The sequence below is a fragment of the Calonectris borealis genome, chromosome 2, assembly GCF_964195595.1.
Source record: "Calonectris borealis chromosome 2, bCalBor7.hap1.2, whole genome shotgun sequence".
Lineage (NCBI taxonomy): Eukaryota > Metazoa > Chordata > Aves > Procellariiformes > Procellariidae > Calonectris > Calonectris borealis.
The window spans coordinates 83,773,663-83,800,030 of NC_134313.1; the positions used below are offsets into that span (position 1 = coordinate 83,773,663).

At 41.8% G+C, this 26,368-nt stretch overlaps 1 protein-coding gene across 1 annotated transcript in view; it reads left to right on the forward strand.

The window, feature by feature from the left end:
* The first annotated feature begins 1,622 nt into the window (after nt 1-1,622).
* FBXL7 (F-box and leucine rich repeat protein 7) overlaps nt 1,623-26,368 on the forward strand; it is a 196,999-nt gene continuing 172,253 nt past the window's right edge. The window contains exon 1 of the mRNA XM_075142484.1: nt 1,623-1,795. Within this exon, the coding sequence (XP_074998585.1) occupies nt 1,759-1,795 (37 nt within the window). The 5' untranslated portion in view covers nt 1,623-1,758. The remainder of the gene's footprint in view (nt 1,796-26,368) is intronic.

Sequence of the window (26,368 nt, forward strand, 5' to 3'; positions counted from 1 at the left end):
AGTGTTAGCCCTTTGGGGGCAAGCATCCTCTCAGGACTGGCAGTTTCGGCTATTTACCTGTTCACACACACAGAGTTCACCCTCACAGCCATTCAAGAGCATCTTTTGTTACCCAGCCCCCTTTGCCGGGCAGGGGCAGGACGGACTCCCCTGCGGTGGTGAAAGCCGTGATTCCCAATTCTGTTGTTAGGGTGGGCTGCCCTCGGGAGAGGCCCTTACCCCATCAGTGCTGTCCCTTACGCCGCTGAGCACACTCCACCATTTCAGATCTGTGATGTCCTGTCAGATATCAGTAATGGTAGGTGAGTCCCTATCAGAGTGAGTCTGTAATAACAGCCCTAACGTTTGAGCTGGATGGGCATATATTGCTTCTGATTTCCTGACGATCCCCGTGGTCTGTGAGAGTAAAGAGCCTGTCTTTTGGGGTGAAAGAAAAAGCAGCTGTTTTGTAAGAAAGCTGAATTGAATAGAACCATCTCACCTCAAAGCACCAGCCCTATAAGATACCTGAAGAACTAATGTGGGGATGTTAAACAGTTGGGTTTCTTTTCTTTGATGTAGTGGCAAGGGCCAGGAGCGATCCACTGAAGCTGAGTGTCTGTGAGAAGACTATTTGCAAAGGAGAAAACAGCTCGAAGTCCGGAGGAACAGGGGACGACAGGTAAACAGACCGACGGCCTGTGTGGCTTTCTTGTACACACGGTGACTTTCTCCAAATTCTGTGAGTTGCAGAGGGTTGGAAGGTGCCGCGAAGGTGCCCGACCGGCAGCATCAAGGACCCTCGGGCGAAGCGCTTGCGGTCCCGCCCGGAATGGTTCCCTGCCAGCTGTGCTGCTCGGCCCCTCCGCAGCGCCCGCTGCCTTCACGGGGGGTTCGGGGCTCGGCCGCGGCAGCCCGGGGAGGGCCCGGCAAACCTTCCCGCCGGGGCACGGCCCGGGGCGAGTTGAGGAGGGCCGGAGGGCGGCGGGGCTGGGGCAGACCCCCGCCAGGAGCAGGGCGGGAAAGCCGGGCCGGGCGGCCCCCGGGGCGCTCCGCTGCAGCACCGTCGGCGGGGGCCGCCCGCGGCCGGGCGGGACGGGGGGGAGTCGCGGGGGGAGCTCCCGGGCCGGGCGCTGTGTCTTTAAAGGCCGGGGCTCCATCCCTCCCTCCATCCCTCCCCCTGGCCCGGCAGTGCTGGGCGCCGGGAGGAGGCGCCTGCCGCTAACAAAAGTCTGCGGCGGCGGCTCTCCCCTTCCTCCCTCCCCGGGCAACAAGTGGCTGGCGGCGGCTTCCCGGGGGAGGCAGCAGCGGGGCTGCGAGGAGGAGGAGGAGGAAGGCGGAGAGGCGCTGAAGTTACCGGAGGAGCCGCAGCGCCGGCCGCGGGGCGGCGGAGCCTGCGCCCGGGGGCCGTCCCGCCCGTCCTGCTTGTGGATTATAACTGGAGCCGCCTCCCCTGCCCTGACACCCCGGCTGGAAACCGGGGCGGGGAAGGCGCCCCGATACATCGCATTTTTTATTCTTTCCCTCTCTCTTTTTTTTTTTTTTTTTAATTTTTTTTTTATTTTTGCGGGGGGAAGGGAGGGTGTCGGCCACCAGAGAAGAAGCGGAGAAAGTTGCACGGCTGCTTCGGACATGTTCCTGTAAAATTCCCGAGGGTTCCCCCCGCCTCCCACCACCACACCCCGGCTCCACTCCCATCATCCGCGGCCGCTCGGCGTCCCGCGGTAGAAATGCTGCGCGGCGGCGTGGGGAGGCGGCGGCGAGCATGAAGTCGGCAGGATGGGCGCGAACAATGGCAAGCAGTACGGCAGCGAGGGTGAGTCGGGGGGAAAAGAGGGGTCCTGGGGCAGCAGCGGGGGTCGCCCCGGCCCGGGGGGCGGGGGGGCCAGGCGATAGGCGCCGCGGCGGGGAGATCCCGCCGCGGCGCCTCTCGCCCGGTCCCCCCCCATCCCCCGGACCGGTGCGACCCCCACCGGGAACGAGGATACGGTTGCGCTGAGACCCTTAAAATACCCTTAATTATGTTGGTTTTGTTTTTTTTCTTTTTCAATAGGTGGGAGGTAACCGCTGCCTCTCGGTTCATGCTGTAGGGGCAGTGGAGGCAGCTCAGGGGTTACGGCAGCGTAACTTGGCTAAAAACTTTTAGAGCGCTCTTTGTAATCCTTTTCTACTTGTCTTTATATCCCGGGATCCTTATATTATGCAGTATGGTATATGACTGCTTCCTGTCTGAACAGAAAAAAAAAAAAACAACCAGGAAAGGGGGGGGAGAGTTAATGTTCTCCAGCTGTTATCCATAGATTGTACTCCTGCAATTTCGCTTCAGTGAAACTTTAGTGGGTTTGGTTTTAGATATACAGGGCCTGATTCATTCTTGTGGAAACCTATTAGTCTCGCTGGAGTTGCATCAGGGATGAATTTCAGCTGCTTTGCTGCTGGTGTGAAGGACTACTGGAAGAGTCAGCTGGTGTCAGGCAAACCAATGGCAAGTACAGAAAGTTTGTCTTCCTACCAGCTAGTTTTAAGCTTTCTTTAACTTATAGCTGTCTTGTATATGTCTTGCCCTCATAGCATTTAGGCAACTATATAAGATATGTGTCTTCCCCTCATAGTATTGGGCAACTATATAGGATCATTACATTCCCACCCACCCCCCCCCTTTTTTTTTTTCCTGTTGAGGGTTAGTGGGTGGAGCGAGGGAGATGTTCCTATGGTCTGCTCGATTCTTTGGGAGTCCAGAAGGCAACTGCCAAAGAATACACCTCTCTCACATCCAAAATATGCATGAAGATTGTGAAAAGGAAAGGGGAAAAACACCACTTCTTGAACAGATTCTGCAGTTCCTTTCATTTATTGCCAAATGAGCTCTGCTTTCGGAAGAGTTGAAGAAGTCAGGAGCTTTAAACTAAAGATATTCTCGCTGTTGTGGGGTTTCACTCACTTGATACCATCACTAGAATAATTTCTGCATAAATGGGGTGAACCTGGAAGTTGTGATCAAAGTCTCTTTAGATCCCTCCTGAAAACAGAAATCCTAGTTTGTCCCCAGAGTTGAAAGGGTCAGTTCTGGTCACTTGCAAAAAATCATATTGCTGAAGGGTGTTTAGCGAGATAATAGGAAGGCATGGCTACATCCCTGAGCTTTCCTGTGAGTTCAGAGGAACGCTTGCTTCGATTAACGTACAGTTTTGGGGGAGGAATGTGAAGGACAGTGAGTCTTTCTGGAGCCCTCAGTGAAGTGGCGGAGAGCTTTACTGTTCCAGAACTACCTGATAGGAACTGTGAGGGAAAGGAGGATTAGTGCAACTAGGATATTCTTAATTAATTCACCTCTTTCCTCCATTCAGAGTGGAGGTTGGATCCTGGGAATGCAGACTACACGTGGCAAGTTAATCTTTGCAGTACAGACCATTACCTGGGTTGAGAAATAGGTAGAATACTGGTTTAAAAATAAAATAAAATAAAAATAAATTAAAAAATCCCCAAGCCCCATGGCCAAAACTTTGATCTTTCAATTTAGGTAATTTGTCCCATGCACTGTTCATGTGCTCATAGATCTGGGTTTCTTGGCAGCTTCTATGCTATCGATTACTGTGAAACTTGGAGAAGCTCTTATCTGCTACTTACTTTCTGGGTGAGGCAGAGGAGAACAAGTCTAAATCTGGTAAAGGGAGGCCTTTAGGGAGGGAAAGCTACTGAGGCTTTTTGTGCCTTTGACAACTGAACTGCTTAATTGCCATAAAAAGTTGCTTTTTAACAGGATGGGATTGTGATTGCGTGTGGAGGGGCAGCACTCTGAGGAAACACCCGATTGCTGTGTGCTTTAGGAGCAACCTAAATATCTGGGTTGAAGTTCATAGAGTGGCATCTGTAGTTAGGTATGTGGTACATAGTTTTCAGCATAGTGGGCTTTGTAGGCTAACGTTGTACTATGGTATGCCATTTTAGGGATGGAGAAAAGTACCTTTGTTAGCTGAACTTCTTGAATGCTCTTTTCTCATTTGCTGCTGCTAATATCTTAGGTGAGATTTCAGAAAGCCAACTACACATGATTTTTAAAATAGCTGTTTTTTTTTCACGCAGCCTTCCCATCTACTGTGAAACTGCGGAACATCAGGAATTTTCCCAAGTTGCTTCTCATTTCAAAGCTGAAGAGATACATTAGGGCAAGGATAACTCCTGCTCAAGATATTACTTCTAAGATAACCTTTATTACTAGGAAGTTAGGTTTTGCATGGATTGTTACATTGTTACACTTATCAGCACTAGACAATTTTTTGAAATTCACATATACAGCGTGTATGTAATGATCTCAGGTAGCTGTCTAAGTGTTTGTGACTAATCACATAAACTACACTGTATTGCCTTTATTTATTTATTTTGCTTGTCCGAGGCTTTATTGAAGAGAATTTTATTGGAAGCTACAATTGTCATATTAAGAGGGACAGGAGAGTTGGATGTCTGAGGAGTTTAAATTAGTTTGTTGACAGAGTCTGGTGACTAATTCCTGACACTTTTGATGAGTATATCTGTTTTCCACAAATTTAGTTTTCTAAGACAGGCTAAAACTTGCTCTAAACAAAAGTTAAATGTGAATAAAATTGCTTCTCTGAAAAATTGTGTCATGCAGATGGGCTAGGAACACAACACTCACTTAAAAAAATACCAAATTTTGTCTACAAGAATTTACCTCTTTTTTAAAAATGATTTATTAAGTACAAGTTTATTTTCCTAGTTTTCATTTGGCCTTTTAAAATGTTTCCATAAGGGAGCTGATTTCTGAAAGCTTGTTTACCTAGAAAAAATATGAAGCTTGAGATTTCAGGTTTGTCATAGTGTGCAGTAGATACTGACTGAAGTGTTAAAGCTTGACGTTAGTCTTTCTGAATGTGTTCCAGCAGTCGTGTTTGAATAGCATGACTGAAGGTAATGGATCACTGGAGCAAGAAAGCCATTTGATCACGGAGCAGTTCTGGTAAGGCTTGCACCTATGCAGTGGAAATGTATCGTCAGTTACCTTAGCAAGAGTGCTTATTGCTGTCCTTCGCTTTCTTGCCTTAGGGATAAATCATTCACCTTTCTGTCATTGATTTAGTTCTTTGCTTGATTTTGAAATAAGAGGAGGCATATCTACCTCATGTCTGATAGCGGAAGGAGCAGTCTGTTGTTGTAGAACCTATCAAAAATCAGTTTTTTTGTTCAAGGACCTTTGTTAAAATGTATTGCTGAAGAGAATTGCAGCTGACCAAGTAAGACATGATTCATCATCGCAGATGAGGAGGCTGAATTGAAGTATATTGCCCTTGAACTATGGCCGAGTTGATTAGACACCTAAGCAGTTGCTGTTCGTACTTTGCTGCACACTGTTTCTGTAACAGCTCTGCGCAGAATAACCTTACGTGTGCTGGGCACGAGGCTAGGCAGGGGCTGGCTGTAGAGCCTGCTTCTGGAGGGGGGGGCAGCTGGCGTCTACCCACTTTCTTTGGGAAAAGGTGACTGAACGGCATCCCTCTTACCACCTGGGACACTTTTGCATCCACGAGGTGAGGGGGAGGACTTTAAAATCACAGGTTTCTGTTTTATGAGGAAATTGGCTTTGTGACGTGAACCAGCAGAGCAATCTGTGTTCTTACATATGAAAGGAAGCTGTGGCACTGAGGTGGAATGGCTGCTTTGCAAAATAACCATAACTTTTCAGCATTTGTCATTTTCATTAAATTGCCTTGGGAACCAGTCAAATTTGAGAGCAGCTAAATAAAGGTACAACATTTTGACGATACCAATGTTCAGACCTTATGAAGGGATGTCTTTTTAACGAGTCAACTGTCCAGATTGCTGCAGTTGTTGATAAAACTTCCTTTGGGTATCTCCTGCCCCTTCTCCTCCCAGAAGCTGGTCTAGAGAGGGTTGGTGACAGTGTGCAGCAACTCTGGTTGATCTGCTAAAACGCATCATGAAAGACTTGGTACGACACAGGAGCCTGGTGCTGTGGAGAACAGAGGATGGCAAGGGAGAAATAGATGAAATGACAGCTTAGGCAAGGAAATCAACATCCTTCCCGAATCACAAGCCTTGCTGAAAAACTAATTTCTTTTTTCTTTTTTAACCTGAATATTTAATTTGGAAAGATTTAATTGGAAACTTTTTGGGAATAACTTTAACTCAGTTGTGGTTTTGAAAATGTTCCTTCTCCAAACTTTTATTTGTGGCATTTTATATTCAGAAACCACTTGGAGGGAGAATTCCTGTGTAGATCCCAGTGTCCTGCTAGTGTAAGTGCCAGTGCAGAAACCTGCCTATGTCACAGGATGCAGTTGCCACAAAGCGCAGGCAACAAGGTTCACGAGGGTGGCTTTAACTCTGACGATGTGTGAGCTGGTGTACGGTAGCTGAAGCTTTCTAGGGATTTCCAGCATATAGCACTGTGGTGAAATAGGTCAGGCTGTGTTCATTTTGGAGTAGGCTACTCTCAAATCCCTCCCTCCAGCAAGGGGAAATGGTTAAGGTCTGCTTTACAGACCTAAGATTTCGTACTTGTGTCTTGTTTCTTGAAGGTGCTGTTGGGCACATTAGATTAGAGATCTAATCAAAGACACAAAGGCTGTCTTTGATTAGATCTCTGCTAATTCAGTGATGGCAAGTGTTCTGACACATCAGATATTGCGTGTGGAAATCTTTTAAATCCAAAAGTTCTGTTATTCAGGACCTATAGACTTTTGCATATGTTAGGATTTGTTTCCCCACAAAGTATTGGTAAATTAACTTCACATGCAGTGTTTATGTCAGGTCTGAAAAGCAGATTAACATGATGGTCTTGCACTAGAGAAAGGTTATTACTGATGATTAAGCTATTTTGTTTATAGAGTTGAATGAGAATAGTTTTTCAATGGTTTATACCAGTTGTTAGAATCTGTGGAGTCCCACAGGACATTTTAATGAGTGTAAGGGAATGGGAAAGACAGTAAATTAGCTTTTATTGAATTATTTAATTACAGAATTAGGATACCCCTCTCCCTCCCCCAGAGGTATCTTCTCTTCAACAGCCAGGGCAGTTTTTGATTCTGTTTGTTTGTTTTTTCCTGTCTCATGAAATTCCTAGAATCAAGTGCAGAGTCTCATCAAGTTACGTGCTAAATGGCTCCTAGGCTGTGCAGTTTATTCCCACTTTGTTTTGATGTCCGAGTTGTGTTTATGCATTAATATCTGATGTGTTAAACATGAAGTGTCTTGCTTGCTGTTCTGATCCTTTCCCAGGTGATCTGTTGAGATAATGCACCTTGCTGTTCCTGGAGAAGTCTTTTTGTCCTGGTTTGGCTAGTCTTCTCTCACACACCTTCCCAGTGCATAATAGCTGCAACTGAACCTTAACACCCTTCATAGAACTACTGTAAATATTATGGTGCTGCTCAATGGCACTTTTTGTGTTGTGCTTTTTAAACGATCGGGTTCTGCTTTCTGGTGCTCGGCCAGGGTTGGTTCTTGCATTTTACCTGTAGCTGTGTTTCACTCTGCTGCATTCAGAGAGTTGAGACTTGCCTCTTAACAGCCAGATTTGGACAGGAGAGATAGCAACATTCAGAATGTCAATCCTTCAAGCAACGTTGATTGTAAAAGTGAATTTGCACTCTGACAGTGGCCAACTGCTGCTAACCAAAAGTAACCTTTAAAAATGCTGCTCATGATATTCTTTTTTTAATGTAACTTTCAACTGAGTGATGCAAAAAGATTGTGTGTGTGTGTTTACTCAGTTTGTCTCCAAAAAGTAAATTTACCCTAAGCTCAGTGCTTATGTTGCTTGTTGTCCAGATCACATGGCAGGGGCAGGAGGAGGGTCGGGTACTGCACTTAACCGAGCTGCTGTGCTGCTTTTGGTTTCTCATAATATAGTATTTTCTTTCTTAAAAAAAAAACAAAAAAAAACCCAAAAACAACAAAAAAAAAAAACCAAAAAACCCACCAAAAACACCAAAAAACCCTGCCTCTGTGTGTGTGTGTGTCTGTATGCAGGCATATGTGTTTATATACACACACGAAGTAACAGATTTGTGGGGGACTTAGGCTTAAAAAGTTGCTAATGTTATCTGTAGCTTTCTAGAAAGCAACTTAGTGGCTCACATGCATGTTATTTCATAAAATGTTACTCGGTTTATAAAATACTTCTGGGGGAAGGTAGGGTCTCTTTTATTTTATTATTATTTTGTTAATAGGTATAAGCTAACTAACTGTACTCTAGGGAATTGTCTTTGGCTTGGATGGTTGCTTCAGTCCAGTGCAAAAGTAACTGGATACTCTTTCTTTTGTACATTTCAAAAAAAGAAAGTTAACTGGGTGCCAGTCAGAGGCCTGAATAAACTTTGGTGCTGGTGATACATGACATGGAAAGCTTCCAGCAGAACCCTCTCAGCTAAAGCAGTAGGAGTCCCGGACCGGCCCATCCTAGCCTGCCTTTTACCTGCTCCCCACAGGCAGGGGAGGAAATGAGATTGCTTTGGTAACTTTCCTAAACTGAAACTGTATCTTTCTTTGCTTGAAGAAAGTCCTTCTATCAAACTGGACTGGTAAAATCCGAGCTGAAGTTGATACTGTATCATTACTTGTGGCAAAACATCAACATGTATTCATGGCTTTCAGTCTAAATTGCTAACCCCAAGAATCTCCTCAGCAAACTTCATTTTCTGGCGTTTTCAGTCCTTTGGCTACTTCTGGATTCCTCACTTCTGCGAACAATTCCTAACTAGGAATTGGTTTGCTTCTTTGTGGGTCTTGTTTGTGTTAGGAAAGTGATTGGCAGAAGGCAGAGGGTGACATTTGAAGGCTGAAATGCACAAGTGGTTTATTTCTGCTCTTTGTTTTGTAGTCAGCTATGTCTGTATTCTTTAATACAGGATGTGTGCTTTGCTAAATAGGGCAACTATTTCATTAAGGAGTAAAAACCTTCAAAACTTGAAAAATGGGTGGTGGGCTGTTGGTAGAATCTGTTCCTTGTTCATAAGGAAAAGAAACACGCAACATTTTCTAGGAATATGGATGTACAAGCTGTCACTGGATGGACATGCTGCAGGACTCTCTTACTCGAGTAGCGTTTAGGTTGAGTACTAGTAATGTCATAGGTGACCTCGGGGGGGGGGGGGGGGAAGCTATTAGTTCTGTCTGATCATATCCCTCACTTAATTCCAAGTCTACCTGCGTGCCTTCCAGCATAGACATCACATTAAGGACAGCTTTATGCGAGACCTCCTTGGAGCAGTTGAAGCATAGAGGAGGTAGTATCATCTTGATGTTATGTTGTAGGTCATTAAAGAAGTCCCCATTATCCTACCTCATGCCTCTTCCATGTTTGCCACTGTGGTGTCTGTATCTGTAGATGTCTCCATACAGAAGGAGAATTCAACAGGGGCCATGGCCATTCTTCTCAAGAAATTAGTAAGGTCTGTGTATTGACCAAAGTAAGGGCCTTTACTCCAAGAAGTTCTAAAGCAAAACCAAACAGGACTGAACTGTGCTGATCAGAGTAATGCTCTCATATCTTCTATATGGAGGTGTGGAGAAGGGCTATTGTGATTGTGTTACATAGACTGAACTGTAGGAAAGCCTGGAATAGGCACAGTTTCAAGTACTGCCTTAAAGAAAAGGCTTGAGCTGGCTGTGTTTGAACAGATATTTAATGAAAAGGCTCCAACTCTGTGGTAGTATCCAAACTCAACAAAAGGAATTTCTTGGCAAAGTAGATCTCTTCACCTTACACGCTTTTGTGACCTCTGCCTTAAACAAGTAAACGGGGAAAAAATTGCTGGGTGCTGTTTTTCTTTCTTTCTTCCTATATGCATTTCCCCCACCCCATCAAGTTGAAACCCTCATTGTAAGAGTACCTGTTCATGCACATGGATGTTTAACACACATCTGTATTTATCTGAACTGGATAATTACTGTAGGCATCTGCATGGCATGGGGAATCTTTTTCCTTCCTGTGCTCAACAGCACTTTGCTGAAAATGCAACACCAGGTTTCATTTGTATGCATGGGCTTTTCAACAGAGGAATCTATAGTGGCATATCAGTTATTGCTCCGATTTTAGTGGATCTTGGCTCAGTGGGAAGGGCTTGTTTTCTAACACACCTGTTTTCAGAATTGAGGTATGAAAATGTATAAGATACAGCAACTTGCACTGGGTGGCATAGTGACTCCCTTGAGCTGAAGAGTCATGTAGTTAGACTCACGTTGCCATCACACCCTTGCTTTGTGGTAGCACAGTACTTAACCTGGAGCTCTGTATTCCAGGCAGGCTGTGCCAGTAAACCCTTCCAAAGGCTCTTCTTGGAGTAGAGAGAAACAGGAAGCTCTCTTTCATGCCCGTGTTTTGAATCAGGAAATTCCTGTCTACAATACGTAAATTTGTCATATCAACGTCTTAAATCATGTGACACTTTTCTTTCTCAGGGATTTGTGTATAAATGTGTATAATAGCTGCAGGAATACTATACTGAAGTTTTCTCAAACAGCATGCTAACCGGGAGGAAGTTAAATTAAATACTCTTTTCAGTGAATCGATTTTAAAAATTATCTTCCTTGATCTCCTTCTTTGTTCCTGTAAAAGCATTAATGAAATTTGCAGATGATATTATAAAAGGAGCAGTTATGAGGTCAGATGTCTTTGTTTGTTTGTTTTTAAGAAAGAAAATAAAAAGGAGAAGCCAGAAACACTGGCATAATATCAGTGATATTTAACTAGGGAGAACCCCTTTTGATCAACAGTCACACAGGCTTGGTTGACAGTGAAAGGAGAATTTGGATCAAATCTAGTTGTCACATTACAAGTGTAATCTTGTCAGTTCGTGGGGAGCCCAGACTTTTATTGCTTGTATGACTGCATGCATTGTGGAGAAGCAGGCCATCTATTTAAGGCTCTGATATTACTTTGTTGCCAGATTGCACACAATCCTCTTTCTGTGTAAGTGTGACTGCATGGGATAGAGGAACTTGGAGGTTTTTTTTTTTAAATTCTGTAATAATTACTTAAAGAACTAGTATTTCATTTAAATCTTATCCTTGAGAGATAGTAAAGCTATTGTGGGAACAGATGAACAGAAAGTGCATGTATCTGCGAGTGTCTTACGGTGCTCGTGGCTCTTATCATGAAATATGCTGTTGTTTTGTCACTGGCACAATGATGGTAGTACTTGATCTCGCTCACTACTGGAGCGCAAGACAAAAGGCAACAGCTGGTCACCAACAGAAGTACTGAACAGATCATCTTTTATGTGGTACCTAGTAAAACATACTACTTCTCTCCATATTCCATTTGCCTTTTCTCTGACAGTTTATAAGGAAGTTGCTTGTGGCATCAACATAACTTTTTTTTAAACTAAGATGATGGAAACAATAAGCTATTGCTGAAATATGTGGTGAAAATTGTTGATATTATACTACTACGACTCATGCTTTTAGAATTTTTGGAACCTTAGGATTTACTAGAAGAGTTATTTATAAAAGCCTCAGAGCAGAAGGATTTCAATTCCAGTTAGCCATGCTAGCATTAAGTTGAAACTAACAATATGCTCTTGTATGTCAAGAAGATCTAGTAGCTGACCTTCCTCCTTGAGTTCATTTCTGATTGTACTCTTTTGTAGCCAACAAGCTTGAAGGCCCTCATCTGTTTTTACCGGGGTTTGAGAACATAGGTGTTCTTACTGCAGACCCTCTTGCTGAGGAATTGCTCTCTTGTTCTGCAATACTAGACTGCCAGTGGAGATCAGTACAGGCAGTAAAATTACATTAGGACATTTTCCAATCAACTCCTGGCCATATTTCAATATACAAACTCACAGACTGGAAGTGACATCTCTGGAAATGTCTAATCCAACCCACTGCTCAAAACGGAGTCAGCTAGTGCATGTTGCCCAGAACAGTGTGCAGTCAGATTTTTGAACACCTCCAACGATGGAGACATTACAACATCCCTGGGCAACCTGTTCCAGTGCTCAGTCACCTGTAGATTTAAAGAAAAAAAAAAAAGTGGATGCTTTATTATGTTTAAATGGAAGTGCTTGTATTTCAATTTGTGCCCATTCCCTCTTGCCTGTTCACTGGCTGTCACTGAAAAGAGTCTGGTTCTGTCTTCTTTACTCCCCTCTCCCCCCCACTCCAGGTATTTATACACATTGACAAGATTACCCCTTGAGCCCCCTCTTCTCCTGGGTAAACTGTCCCAGCTCTCTGAGCCTCTCCTTGTGTGTCAGATGTTCCACCCCTTTATCATCTTTATGGCCTTTTAGTGGACTCTCTGAATGTCCATGTCTCTCTTGTACAGAGGAGCCCAGACCTGGACCCTGCACTTCAGATGTAGCCTCACCAGTGCTAAGTAGAAGGGAAGGATCAACTCTCTAGATCTGCTAGGAATGCTTCCTGCCAGCAACGCAGGCTGGGATGCAGTTGGCCTTCTTTGCTGCAAGGGCACATTGCTGCCTCATGCTCAACTTGATGTCCACCAGAACCTCCAGATCCTTTTCTACCAAGCTGCTTTCCAGCTGGTTATACCTCCCCAGGTGTAGGACTCTGCATTTCCTTTTGTTGAACTATCTTCCTGAGGCCGTTGTTGGCCCATTTGTCATCCCGTTGAGGTCCCTCTGAATGGCATCAACCCCTGGGTGTATCAGTCACTCCTCCCAGTTTTCTACCATCTGTGAACTTGTTGAGGGTGCGCTCTGTCCCATCATCCAGGTCACCACCAGTGACGGGGCTCAAGGTGCGCTTCATGCTGTTGATCACAACAATTTCAGCCTGGTTTGTCAGTTTTCAGTTTGTCACGCTGTCCATTTAGCTATCTGTACTTCCTCAGTTTGTCTATGAAGGTGCCATGGGAAACAGAGTTGGAAAGCCTTACTGAAGTCAGGATAAACCACATCTGCTGTACTGCCCTCGTCCACTGAGCCAATTGTTTCATTATCAATGTCTATCAGGTCGGTCAGGCATGACTTCCACTTATATATCCACAGTAATGACTCCCAATCACCTTCTTGGCTTGGAAATGTTTTCCAGGAAGCTTTGTCACTTTCCCTGGATTGAGATGAGGCTGACCAGCCTGTGGCTCCCTAGATTGTCCTCCCTGCCATTCTTGAAGATAGGGGTGATTTTTGCTTTCGTCCAGTCCTCAAGAACCTCTCCTGATTGCCATGACTTTTCTAAGATAATTGAGAGTGACCTTGCTGTGGCATTGGCCAGATCACTTGGCCCTTAGAAGTGCATCCCATCAGATCTCACGGATTTGTGACTGTCCAGTTTGTTTAAATGTTCCCTAACCTGATCCTCCTGTACTTCTAGTGGTTACTTATATTTGCAAAAGGTACTACCAGGCTTGCAGAAGCAAAAGAGTTCAACTGTAGCAAGTTCTGGCAAGTGTTAAGGCTGTCTTACAGTAGTTGAGTATCTCTAAACAGTGCTCTGTAAACTTGTGTCTACAGCTGGCTTGGAGTTTTTCAGCTATAATTTATTTTTACCTTGTATTATTAAGGTTAAAAAAAAAAGTCTTCATTTCCACTGTATATAGAAACTCACTCTTTCTCAATGACTATGCTTTCTCTTGGCAGAGAACAGATAAAATAGAAGAATCCTCCTAAGAGTTGTGGTGGTAGAATCTGACTCTGGTTTTTTTGTTGCTGTTTCTGGCAGCATAAATGGTTTGTGCTCTTATGAAAAGCTGCTTCAATGAAGTTTTGCTTGTTTCAGAAGAAACAGCTAGCACAGGATCACTCTTTTTTTGCTGTCCTAGAAAATGAAGATTGTTGCTTTAATTAATGAAGAATTACTTGTATTAATCATGGTAGGAAATAATTTCTGCAGTTTTCAAGTTGATGTAGCCATGACTGGTAAAAATACTTGACAGTAATCCATCTTCTGCTGGTATAAAGATTTGGTTCTTTCCACATATTCTAGAATTGGATGAAAAAGGATTTAAATCCCCCATTTAAATTATGGTGCAAGGGGTAGGTTAATATTCAAGTTTAGAAAAAACAGCTTATTTTTCATAAGTGAAGTAATGAAATACGATTGTCTTAAATTTTCTTCTGAAAACAAAAAACAACCATTACCAGATGACACAGTTAATTTTTAATGCTCTGAAGTGCTAGTAGATCCTTCTCAGTTCAGAATCTTCTATTTAAAACTAAAGCCATGTACAACACAACATGTTTTGGGTATTACAACATGTTTTGGGTATTGCTACGTGTTATGCTACTTGGCAATGGAACTTACACTTTGGTTTTAATACCGAAAAGCTACCTTCAGGTTAATTCACCTGTTAACATTATCTATTCCTTGAACATTTGTTCTGTGTGGGAGAGGGGATAACTTTCTAGAAAGATGGAAGGTTAAATGCCCTGTGACATAATCAGGTCTATGAAAGATATTGGGATCAGAACTTTATCCATGGTGCCTGAATTAAAATGTCTAAACGTAAAAGATTTTAGGGGTGACTTTTTTTCTAAAACAGGTTTTCTTTCCATTCGTGTGTATAGGCTATACAGCATAGTCTGGTATGAAGTTTTCTTTAGCACTCATTAGGCATGAGCAGAATATTTTGCTTATGTCTTCATTTCGCTTGGGAAATTATTGCTCTTTATTTCCCTGTGGGTATACCTTTTGTTGCACTGCATGGTCGTCTTTATGGAGAAAAACGAATGCTTGTTGTGGGTGTTTATTTCTCTTGCCAGGAACTGCTGGAACAAAGGTGAATGTGAGACTTCCTCTCCCTCAAACAATTACTAATTTTTCCTGCTTTGACTCTGGTTTCAAGAGGCTGTATGTGAGAAAGCTTTTCTCATATCTGAGAAATCATCCAACTCTGAATGGGTTTGCAGTTTATCAAGAGGTAGCACAGGAACTGTGAGTAAGGGGAAGGGTTAGTTTCTGTTTGGTTGTCCAGGAATTTATTGATTGAAGGATTGTGTTTTGGTGTAGGGCTTTGGTAGTGATGTCATTTGCTTCTCACCGTGCAAGTACGTAGTACGTCAAGCTGTATTTCTGTCTCTCAGAGCTGAATTGGAATGACTGCCCAGCATCTTAAAAATTGTACGTTTCTCTAGTTGTGGGTCAGGTAACAAGGTGGAATTGAACCATCCCATCGCTTACCGTTTTTGAGCATAGGAAGAATCGTTGGCAACAGAAGTTGGACACAAGTGAATGTTGCAGACCTGTTCCTTTCCAAGTGTCCTGGTTTCAGCTGGGATAGAGTTAATTTTCTTCCTAGTAGCTGTTATAGTGCTGTGTTTTGGATTTAGTATTTGGATTTCCTGCTTTCATTTTGCCAGGCCTCATTTTCTATAGAAAATAAATTCATGCCCTTCTGTGGATAAGATGTCCTCCTGCCCTTCCCCCCCGCGTCCTTCACTGAAGTGTAGGGTTTCTTCATTAAGTCCCTACATGAGCAAAAACATTCCTAGAAAGTGAAGTTTGGCTTCCACAGGATTAGGATCTAAACCAGAACAAGTCTAGTCAGACACAGGAGCCTTTCACACAGCTGAGTTGGTTGTTAGTGGTTGTGTGGTTTGTCTGTTTGTGCCTTTTAAGCACCAATTAATCCTACCCATGTTTTCCTCAATTTTCTTCCTAACTGAGGTATCGACACTTGGCTGAAAGGAATGTGGTAGGTAGGACACAGAGCCTGGTCTTTTCATGAACTGAGTCATGCTGATAACTGCCTTGTTTCCAACGCTAGCCATCCATGATTTTGAGGAAATGTAAGACAAATTGTGAAGGATTCTGAAAATTTAGGAGGTATTTTCGAGCCGAGGCCAGGTCTCTAACTATGCACTTGAGAGAAAAAGAATCCTCACACAATCTTGCTTTAACCCTGTAGATGCTGGCTTATGGGTAGCAAGTGGGGCGTGGGCAAAATCCCTGTATGATCAGTAGAACTCATTCTTCTAAGTTTTTCTTTGTTAGTTGAACAAATTCTGTATTTACCAAGGGCTGAAAGTGGTGGTACTTGGCCATTGGGCAGCCCTGTGAGGAAAGCCCTCAGGTCTGCTGGCTCACACCCAAAAGCAACTGTTTTGGAAAGATGAGTCCTTTATCTCACATGCTAAAGTCTTCCAGTAGGTAGCATTCTCCAGAAATAACAAACACAGTCTAGTACAAAAACTGTCTGTAACAAATAGGATAGATCAAGCTCACCTATTGGTATGTACTAATCTAGCCCTGGAGTCCTAGATGGCTGATGAGGAAGCCTGTTTTGTGTTTCCAGGTGAGGAAGGGCAGGATGGGGAAGAGGGTGGTGTCTCTGGAGTTCCTCAGCCTTTCACACAAATCCTTAACTAGTAGGCAGCATGACCGCACTTGAACAGGTGTGCTGTGTTTTATTTTCAGTTTTACATGACAATCTGCTTTTGGTCTTTGTGTTTGTAACCTGTAGCAGTGTTGGAGGTGCAGAATGAGCAATGTGAGATTTCAAGGGCAAATGCAAAGAATTCTCAGGGTTTTCATTGATTTCTAATCTGCTTTGATTTGGCATACTCCCCAGAAACTGTATGATAATGGTGCAATGCTGCTCTGTGGTACCTTTGCACTCAGCTTTTTCTAACTGTCCCTTAAGCCCTCCACAATTCCTTCCACCTCTCTAGAGCTTTACCTTTCCAGAGGAGGAAAAAGTATACATAGTTTCTTCTTCATCGTTCTTGCAGGTGCTGTGCTTCACCTGGGTGGGATTTGATCTGTTTGAGGTTCTGCAGTGTCCAATGAAAAATCTTTTTGTTATGAGCAAGAACTGCTACTATCCCTTTTCCATCCTCATAGGTTTGGATGTGTGTTGCCAATACAGATTATTGCTACTAAAATCAAGCAGGGTTGTAGGAGAATTGGGGACTGCTCTTTAGTTGGTAGCGGTGGATGTCAGAACTAAGACTAATAAAACTGTTCCACCTCCTCTCCACCACTTTACAAATGGTAGGTATTCTAATTCGATTTGAAGACAAAGATTACTCCTTCCCAGCACTTATTGCATTGTAACAACATACGCTGTTCCAGTGTGAGGATTTTTGCGTAAAATGTTTTTCTTTGCTGTAGACTTGACAATAGGAGGTTTCAGGAAAAAAATTCAGTGTAATCTCAACTACGTATTCTAGCGTCTTCAGTCTTACAGCTGAAAGCACAAAGAGGTGGAGTTGCAGTGGAAAGGTGTGTGTATGTAGAAGATGAAGAGAAAAATTTTTCCTGGACTGTACAAGAGATGTTTAGCAGGTACCCAGTAGAAACTTAAATTAATAAAAACACCCTTTGAATGAATGCCTTACAGATAGTAGGTCAATCTGTCTCACTAGTGAACCATCTAGTGAACTGGGATGTTCCTGGTTTTAACTATGTTTGTGTTTGGATGATAGAAAAGGGTGGAAGATTAGCAAATTACATGAAGTGTTCTCTGCTATTCTCTTCTACCGCAATATCAAAATTGAGTTTGCTTCAGTTTTGGGAAAGGGACCTTATCTCATGGTATGGCTGAGCCTATTGCCTCCGGAAGAAAAGCTACTGTTTTTTTAAAATGGATATTTTTTAAAATAAGGACTTAATATATCTTTTTTTTTTTTTTAAATCATCCTTCATGATGGAGCCATGAAAAGTTTAAAAAAGAAAAAAAAAAAAAAAGGAAAAAAAAAGAAAAACCCAACCAAACAAAAAACCCACACAACTGAAAACAAACCCCAAAAAACCTTAATATGCTAATTCCTGCGTTTAGGTTTTAAGTTTGCCTGCCGGACAGCTGAAGTCCTGTGTTAGTGATACCAGGACTGCAACATGAGTAATATGTTTTGGACTTCCGCAAAGCTGTATGATGAGAACAGAAATACCTGAACAACAAAATTCTTTAGGTAACTGGCCTTAAAATTTTAAATTATATAAGGTCAATGTATATAATGGAGATGTTGTGTATTCATACTATGCAGTGTTGTTGATTCTGGCCTTTTAGTTTAACAGTGTAGTGTATTTACAAAAAATTGCATTCACAATTTGCTTCAAGCCCCTATTTCTTCTTAGTATATGTGCTCAGTTAATGGAATTTCTAAAATTTTAAGCTCTAGAAATCCAGTAAGGATCCTCAAACTAGTTTTCAATCTGGTTCTAGTAAAATGGCTTTGAAGAGTTACGGCTGAGAATACGATTTTCAGTGTTCTGTGATCAGCATTGACTTTTGTGATCTAAAACGCAAGGCTTATTTTTGAAATACTTCATTTGAGTAATGGAACTGCATTGTTGTTACGTTTTTTATTAAAATGCAATATTCTGGTAGGGACAGCCAAATATACTAAGAAAAAATGCAAACAACCCAGCGCAAGTGATGCAAGAATGAAATGTGTTAAGAAGACTGGAAACCAGAGTCGCTGTACTTTTCTTGAGACTGTCTAGGCCACATCAGTTACACAGGAAAGTCATTAAATCTTGGCTATCTTCTGAAATACATTAGTTGAGTCCTGATAATTCTAGTTGCCAGCAGACCAGAAACCAACAAATCACATTTTTCATAAACAGTTTACCATAATGTTTTCATAGCTTCAACACAGAAGGAAAGGAAAGGAAAAGCCCTCTAACTTTTTTATGTGAGACTGAGAAACAAAGAGACTGTGGCAAAATGTGTACTCTTCAACAAATGCATGCATCTTCAACTCTGATGAGTTTTATGCAGGTGTTCTTCTTTTCACCAGTGTTGTCTGCTTTTTTTTAAACAAGTTTATATCCACACACAACCTTTCTCGGTATTAAAAGCTTTAGCAGTATCTTCATTAAAAGCAGAATGTGATTTGTATTTGAATGTATTCAATATATATAAACAATGCTAACACTAATGCTTTGTGTTAATATGTATTAATGTAGTGCACTGAATTGACCCAGTGAAATGTGACAGCCTTAGTTTTTTTTTGTTGTTGTTGTTGTTTTTTTTTTTTTTTTGTAGGGCTATCCCCTTTGGAAAGTTGGGGAATTAAAATTCTTTTATTGATGTAATGTGTTCTTAGTCTGCTGCTCTTCTGGTGGAGATGAGATGAAACACCAGATGCAATAAGCTCGGTATTCCTCTGGGGCTTTTTAGTGGGGTGTTCTGTGATGGAGGAGACAGGGATGTTGCATCTGAGCAGTGGCAGAGTAACTCCTGTAAAGTGGAGCTGTGCAATCGTAACTTTTGTGAACTTAAACAAATTTTTTGCTGTCTTCCATTTACTAAAGGACTGATTTTTATCTTTCTCTTTCCCAATAGGTAATAAGAACAAGAGTAGCTTAATATTATCTTTCCTCTTTGGTCATAGTCCAAGACACCTCAAGGATCTGGCATATCAGGCAGTCCTGCAGTGCTTTCTAACTAAGTTGGGAAGAGTATCATTGGTTTGATTTTTCTTGAAGATTGACTCTTTACAGTAGACATAAGAAAACTCCTCTGAAGAGATTGCATCAGTTGTGAGCGGTAAATGGGCAACTCTTCCTATTTTTTGTAGTTGCTTTGCCACTTGCATGAAGATTTATTCTGAAGTGTAATGAATTTATGATTTGATAACTTTGTATGGATAGATAACACCATTTAGCTAAGTGGCACAAAGACTTTCAAAGGAATTTTTAAAGAAAGCTTGCCACTTCAATTACTTCCTGTGCTATCTTGCAGTGTGAACTGCTACAAAGCTCTGCAACAATGTTGGAACAGTTAAGATTAGGTAAGAAAGATGTTCTCATTTTTCCAGTAGGGCTTTGAAGGTTTGAATGAAGTTGAAAACAGAACAGGTAAGGAATCCATCCAGAAGCTGCCAAAGGAATTTAAGTCTGTAATTTTGGGTCAAATCTAGTATCGCTCCTTCAAGAGCTGCCTCTCAAATTGTCTCGCTGCAGCTGAAAGCAAACTTCAATCTACGATCAGTCTGGATCCACCTTATTGTATTCTGAAAGACAAACATCACTGGTTGTCTCTAATTCTCTGATCCTTGGATTCACAATTAATCCATTGCCTGCTGCCCTCTTGTAAAGTCTGACAATGGTTCCTCATAGTTCAATGGCTGTCGTCAAAGTAAATAAAACCTCGGGTATGCTCTCCTGTGGAGATCGTTAGCTGGCTGCAACTGCTGCTTGACTCTTTGCAGCTCAGGTAGTGTTTTTTCTGTACTGGTGTAGTTCAGACTGTCCAGAAGCGTTTAACGTCCTGAAGAATTTTCCCTTACACCTCCTAATCCCTTTTGAGTAAATTATGAAGTGGCTAAGAAGCTAGTCTTCCCTTGCTTAATGGCACAGTTGTCTCCTCAGATGAGGAGTATTTCTCTTCTGCTGTGTAGTTTGAGGAGAAGTGTGGGAGAGTGGGCAGTGCAAGTGCTTGTGTTTTGAAAATGCTTTTTGGGATCCAGACAAAAAGTAATGTCTGGAATATTTCTGTTTATTGTCTGTGAGAGGCACAGGAAATAAGAAAGGCCAACTAAATTATAGCAGCCAGCAAACTCCTCTGAAGCAAAGGAAAATTTAGGAGTGACAGAACTGGGCCTTGCTGCCCACTGGGTCTCTGTTGCACATTTCTCATAAATCTAGTGGCAGAACTGGATCAAGGCTCCTTCATTCCGGAAAAGCAGAGGGGGAAATGAAGCCAGAGGTTCAGAGCCAGACTATCAAGTAGAAAGGGAGAAACCTTTCCTCCTCTTTCCCAAAACCTCCTAACTCTGTAGGTGAGTTCCCAAGTAGGTACCAGAGCTGCAGGCAAGTTTGTAGGCAGAATTTTCTTCCACTTTCACTTAGTAGAATAAATGGTCTTGATTTCCTTTTTGTAGTTAGTTGCAGATGGTAGTGGAGGATGCTAAGGACAGATATTCTGTCGAAGTGTGAGGAAACTGATGTAAAATACTGGATGATCCTGTACTGCCTCAACTAACTGGGAATCTCCAGTCTTGGCAAAACTTCACCTATGTTGCTGTAAAGGTAAATGACCTGCCAGGTTTGCAAGTCCCCTCACCTCAAGGCAGAGTTGTTTGCATTTTCTGCCTTCTGTTTTCTTGCAGCCTAAACTGTCCAATCTTTAGGTTAAGCAGATGCATGAAAAAAATATATAAAATTTAAATCTGGGCATTTGGCCATAGTAAACAGACTAGAGTTGCTGCTTCTTTGAATGTTTAATGACAATAAATTAAATTGTTGCAAAGTGCTTTATGCCTCATTTGTAACAAAGTGCCACTTTTATCTTAAAATGTTGTTTGCACATGTGTGATGTAAAAATCTGTTTAGACTTGAACGTCTTTATTTTTGGTTGACACTAACCTCAAATGGTGATTGATTCCTTGGGATTCATGGGCGTGCTTTCTGCTAACCCAAAACATGTACTTGACCTGTGAGAGTGTGCTGCTGTGGGACTACTTGCCTTCCTCTGTAACATGTGGGCATCTGAGTGTTTGTCCTTCAGAGCAGTACTTTTTTGTATGGGTTTCCATCGGGGAGAGACTCTGTGTGTTGTGCTGTTACATTTCTGTCGAGGAGTTTAATACTAATGCTTTGCCCTTATTCTAAGAAATGTTGTGTATGACTGTGCCGGTGATGCTCATCTCTCAAGGCTGAGAGCTCTGGATTTGCGTAATGACTTGTCCTGGTTTCGGCTGGGATAGAGTGAATTTTCTTTCTAGTAACTGGGGTGGTGCTGTGCTTTGGGTTGCTGTGAGAGGAATGTTGATGGCACATTGAGGCTTTAGTTGTTGTTCAGTAGTGCTTACATAATCAAGGACTTTTCGGCTTCCCATGTTCTGCCAGTGTAGGAGAAGCTGGGAGGGAGCATAGCCAAGACAGCTAACCCAACTGGCCAATGGGGTATTCCATACCATATGACATCATGCTCAGTATATAAACTAGGAGGCGTGGTCCAGTTGCATTGTGCATCGTCTGCTTTGTATATTCTATTATTGTTGTTGTTATTACTACTGTTCTACTTTGTTTTATTTCAATTATTAAACTGTTTTTATCTCAACCCACAAGTTTTCCCACTTTTTGCCCTCCCAGTTCTCTCCCCATCCAACTGTGGGGGGGGGGGGGGGGGGGGGGAAGGGGGGTGAGCGAGCAGCTGTGTGGTGTTTAGTTGCTGGCTAAGGTTAAACCACGACATGATTCTGTGTGTGTTCAACGATTCATGATTTAAATTAAAATCTTAATGGCAGTTATCAGCAGTGGCAGAAGTACGAATTGGAAAAAAAAGGGCTGAATGGGCAAGATTGCTCTCTTTAAAGACATTCCTGGAAGTACCTTTGCACAGAGCCTGAAATACATGTACTGGACGAAACAAGACATCCCTCTATAGCCTGGTGTCCTATCTGCCACTGTAACCCTTACTGAATCCTGAAGAAAGAATAATTTAATGGAATCACATTAAGAGTTATTTGACAGAACCTGTAGGCTAGAATTTTTTTTTTTAGGAGTATGACTGATACCTGAAGCAGGAATGAAAGAGATGTGGGTGTGCTTTTCTTCTTAGGTCTTCACTGTTCCTTACTTGAAATACTACAATTCTACTGACTATAGTAGTCAGTAGAAGTGAAAAGCTGCAGTCATATTTTGTGTTTAAAAATTAAATCCTGCAAATTGTGATCATGCATCACTACAGTTATCTGAAAATGTTTGTTTCTGACACCTTGTGGTTGAGCCCCAGAGCAGCAGCAATATGAGAAAGTTCATTAGAGAGGGTGAGTCTGTTTTTTTCTTGCTGTATAGTGCTGCTTTTCTAGCTCTACTCCAGAAGTGCAGCCTTGTTGTGTGACAATGTATTAACCTAGTTGTGTGAACTACTCCTTTCAAGATGATAAAATTAATTGAAGTTCCATGAATTTGCTTTGAACTATGAAGGACTGTCCTAGGGTTCTGGAAATTCAATTTTGTCACATGTATAGTACACCCCTAATCATTGGATTTATGGACCATAAGAAATAAAGCTGCCTTTTTCCAAGCTTTTTATTTTTTCTGCATAAGCATTTTTATTGTTCATCTGTTTTCAATAGCTCTCAATAAGGGATGGGTTTTATAAAACATTTTTACAGTAAAAGCTTTGAAGCATATCGTTGCTTGAGTTCATCTTACCCTGCAATAGCTTTTTCTCAAATACTTGCTCATATCACGTGGGACTGCTGTAGCTCCAAGCCCTGGCTTGGACTTGATGGGTCCGATTGGGACAACTTTCACTGACAGTGACTCTGTCTGCAAGTCTAAGCCTCTGTTTGCATGCAGAAGGTGTACTTGTTCTTCTGGAAGTCTCTACTTCAGAACAATGAGACTACCTTTAAAACTGAGGATGAACACATCATGAGCGCTAATATACCAGCTAGGTATAGCTATAAGCCTTCTTAGTTTTAGTTTGGCTTATATGGGGAAAAAGGCATTTTCAAATGTAGTCCATAATGGTTTCCTCAGATCAGGTAAAGTACCATTAGAGAATCCATTTACTGCTGGTATAATTGTCTAAACTGAGATCCTCATCCATGTAGGAGCTTTGCATGGGAAGAAATGTTCTTGCTAATGGACATGGCTTCTTCAGCAAAAGTTTCTAAAGTTTATCTGGCCTGTGAATTTCAAATAACTTGTGCAGAATTCCTTTATGGACTTGAAGCCATTCCAGGGGTTTAGAAGAATAGGATTGCGGGGCCTATGTTTCCTCCTTGGTAAGGATAGAAGACAGGCAAATGGACACATTTACTATCTGTGATTATTGGCTGAATCCTGCAAAAAGCGGATTTTGTAGCTTGATAACAGCTCTGACTCAAAGCTGCATAACTTGCATATGTCTCTGTTTGTAATTATCTAATCCTGCTTAGGCTTGCTTTTCCTGAATACTGGTTTTTGTATGGTGAGCCTTTCCTGCAAGACAGGGCTAAAAAGTGTTTTGGAGAGGTTCTTTCCCTTCACAAGGTGGGATGGTCCATATCTAAACAAATGTCTAGTAGTAATGGCTTAATTTTTTCTGACTTATTCTGTAGGTCATATTTCTCTTTAGACTTAATGAGGACTGTTGCTCTCTCCTGGACTATACTCTTAAAAGAAGAATACTAAGTACTCTAAATATTTTAGGTGCTTTACTAAAAGCTGAGTACTGTCAGCACCTATTGCTCTTCTCCAAGGAGTACTCTTGTTACTGGTCCGTTTGTTCATGTTTTATGTCTACAGGCAGTAACAGCTCCTGGTAGCTGGATGTCAGATACTCGCAGGCATGTCAGCATGGCTCTGCTTCCCACCTTGGGGAATCTGTGTTAATGCTCTGGATTAACCAGAGCAACCGGGACCTTGAAACACTGATTGCTCTGCAAGTCCTTGCCCTCCCCATCTTAAACTAGCAAACAGCTGTAGTAGGTGATTCAAATTGGGGGAAACCCACTTCAGGGAAACTTGTTCTACAGAAGTGTAAGCAGAGAGGAAATGTAGGCCTGAGGAGTTTTTTGATCTATGTGTGTTGAATTTTAGGTATACTGTTGATCATGTAATTCTGGAAATACAGAAGCAATCCAACTACTTCTTAGTTAAATGTCAGGTCTTTATTAAAAGCTAAAGTATTTGCATGATTTACCAGTCATTGATTGATTAATTTAAAAAATAAAGTAAAAAAGTTTTAATAAAAACCACTATGGGAATTACCAAGATAAGTTCCAAAAACGTAGTAGTAAGATGTGGTTCTTGCTTCATACACAAATCAAAAATAGTTAAGAAACATACGGAAAACAACAGCATAAGTAGATATAACAGTGTGCTCCCAGTGTGGCTGGGTCTTCAGAAATTTTCCCAAGCAGGCATTCAGACTTCCTGCCATGAGAAAATCAAGGTAAATATTTTGCTTGTTTTTAACAGCAAATCATATACCTTTTTTTTTTTTCCTTCTTAGTTATGCCTTCTGTTAGAGGGTCCCTGTGTTGAGGGTTGTTTTTATCATGAGTTTTCTGTTCCTATTGATATTCTTGTCCGAATCATCTGCAACAGACAGAGGATCCAGCATCTTAAGCAGATGTTTAAGACCTCTACTATTTGAGCTAACAGCAGACTGTGTTAAGCCCTGATAATAAATTGTTGTTATTCCCAGGGACTTGCTTATTCAGTTGCACAATTGACCAACACATCAAAGATTGACTAGTAATCATGGTTGCCTCTCTTTTAATGCGGTTTTGCCTGAAGATCAGGATGGTGATATGGGTAACTACATGGACCCTGGTACTTACAGGTATGACAGACAGCTCTAGTTTATTAGTACATTTTTCTGAAGCAGGTCTGCTAGGCAGTCAGAACAGTTACAGGGAACATTTAGTGTTCATTGCAACAGTTTTCACTTCTATACAGGTGTCCTTGGGTAGCTTTTAATGAGCGGTGTTGCAGAGCTCCTAAAGGATATGTAGACTGTGAAGTGTTTGTAATATTAATTCTCACAATAATTGACATATAATAACCCAGTTATGGTTTAGAAAGGTCTGGTTAAAAATTGCTATCCTCTAATGAATCTATTGGAACCTTTGACATGAAAGAAAAATAATTGTATAGATTCTTTATGTTAAAAATAAAATTTGACAATAGAATGCAAAGAGCCATTGTGACTGCTTCTGGGTGAGTTTGGAAACCATGTGGAGAATGCCTGACATTAAGCATATACTGTAACCCATTATGAAGTCAGATCGTAGTTAGAACTTTCAATGTTTCTTTAAGAATTCTGACTCAAATGTAAGTAGTAATGGAAAGAATATAGGTATAGTGTGAGGTACCCAACCCACGCATGTCATTTACCAGTATGTGTAGTTACTTACTGTTTTGACGAAAGGAGATTGAGAGGAGGAACTTTCTGACCCTAAGTGGCATAAGTTTTTGTGTAAGCAAATGTGTTTCTCTGTTTTAATTCAGCTGTGCTCTGTCTTGCCTGCCTGCCGCAGTACTTCTCTCTACTCCAGATGTAGCAAGTTAATAGTGGTCTTTGGTGGAAACACATTCCAGAAGCCTCATCTAAAATGTGGGTGTATGGAAACAGGTGTTTGCTCAAGGTCATCAGGACTCCCATTGCCTCTTGCTTAGGTAGAATGGCAATCACTGGCCTAGTCATAGCCAAGACCCAGGAAATACAATTAGTATTGGTTTCAAACAGGTGGAGAAAAATAATCTGCTCTTATTAATCTTGACAGTAGAAATTGCATTCACAATGCATACCAGCTTTCAAGGTGTTTTTAATTGTGTTTTGGAATTGTTACAGTCATATGAATTTTGACAGCCTTTAGGTAGCTGGATTTTTGTGGAGAATTTTAGCCTCCATTTTTTTAAAATATCTGTCTCTTCAGAGTTAAAATGACTGTGCATGCAAGAACTTAAAATCTGATATGTCATATGGGATTAAATTTGAAATTCAGTGTTTGCTACTGTGTCCTACAGAAATCCAATCTTGGCATGAGAACAA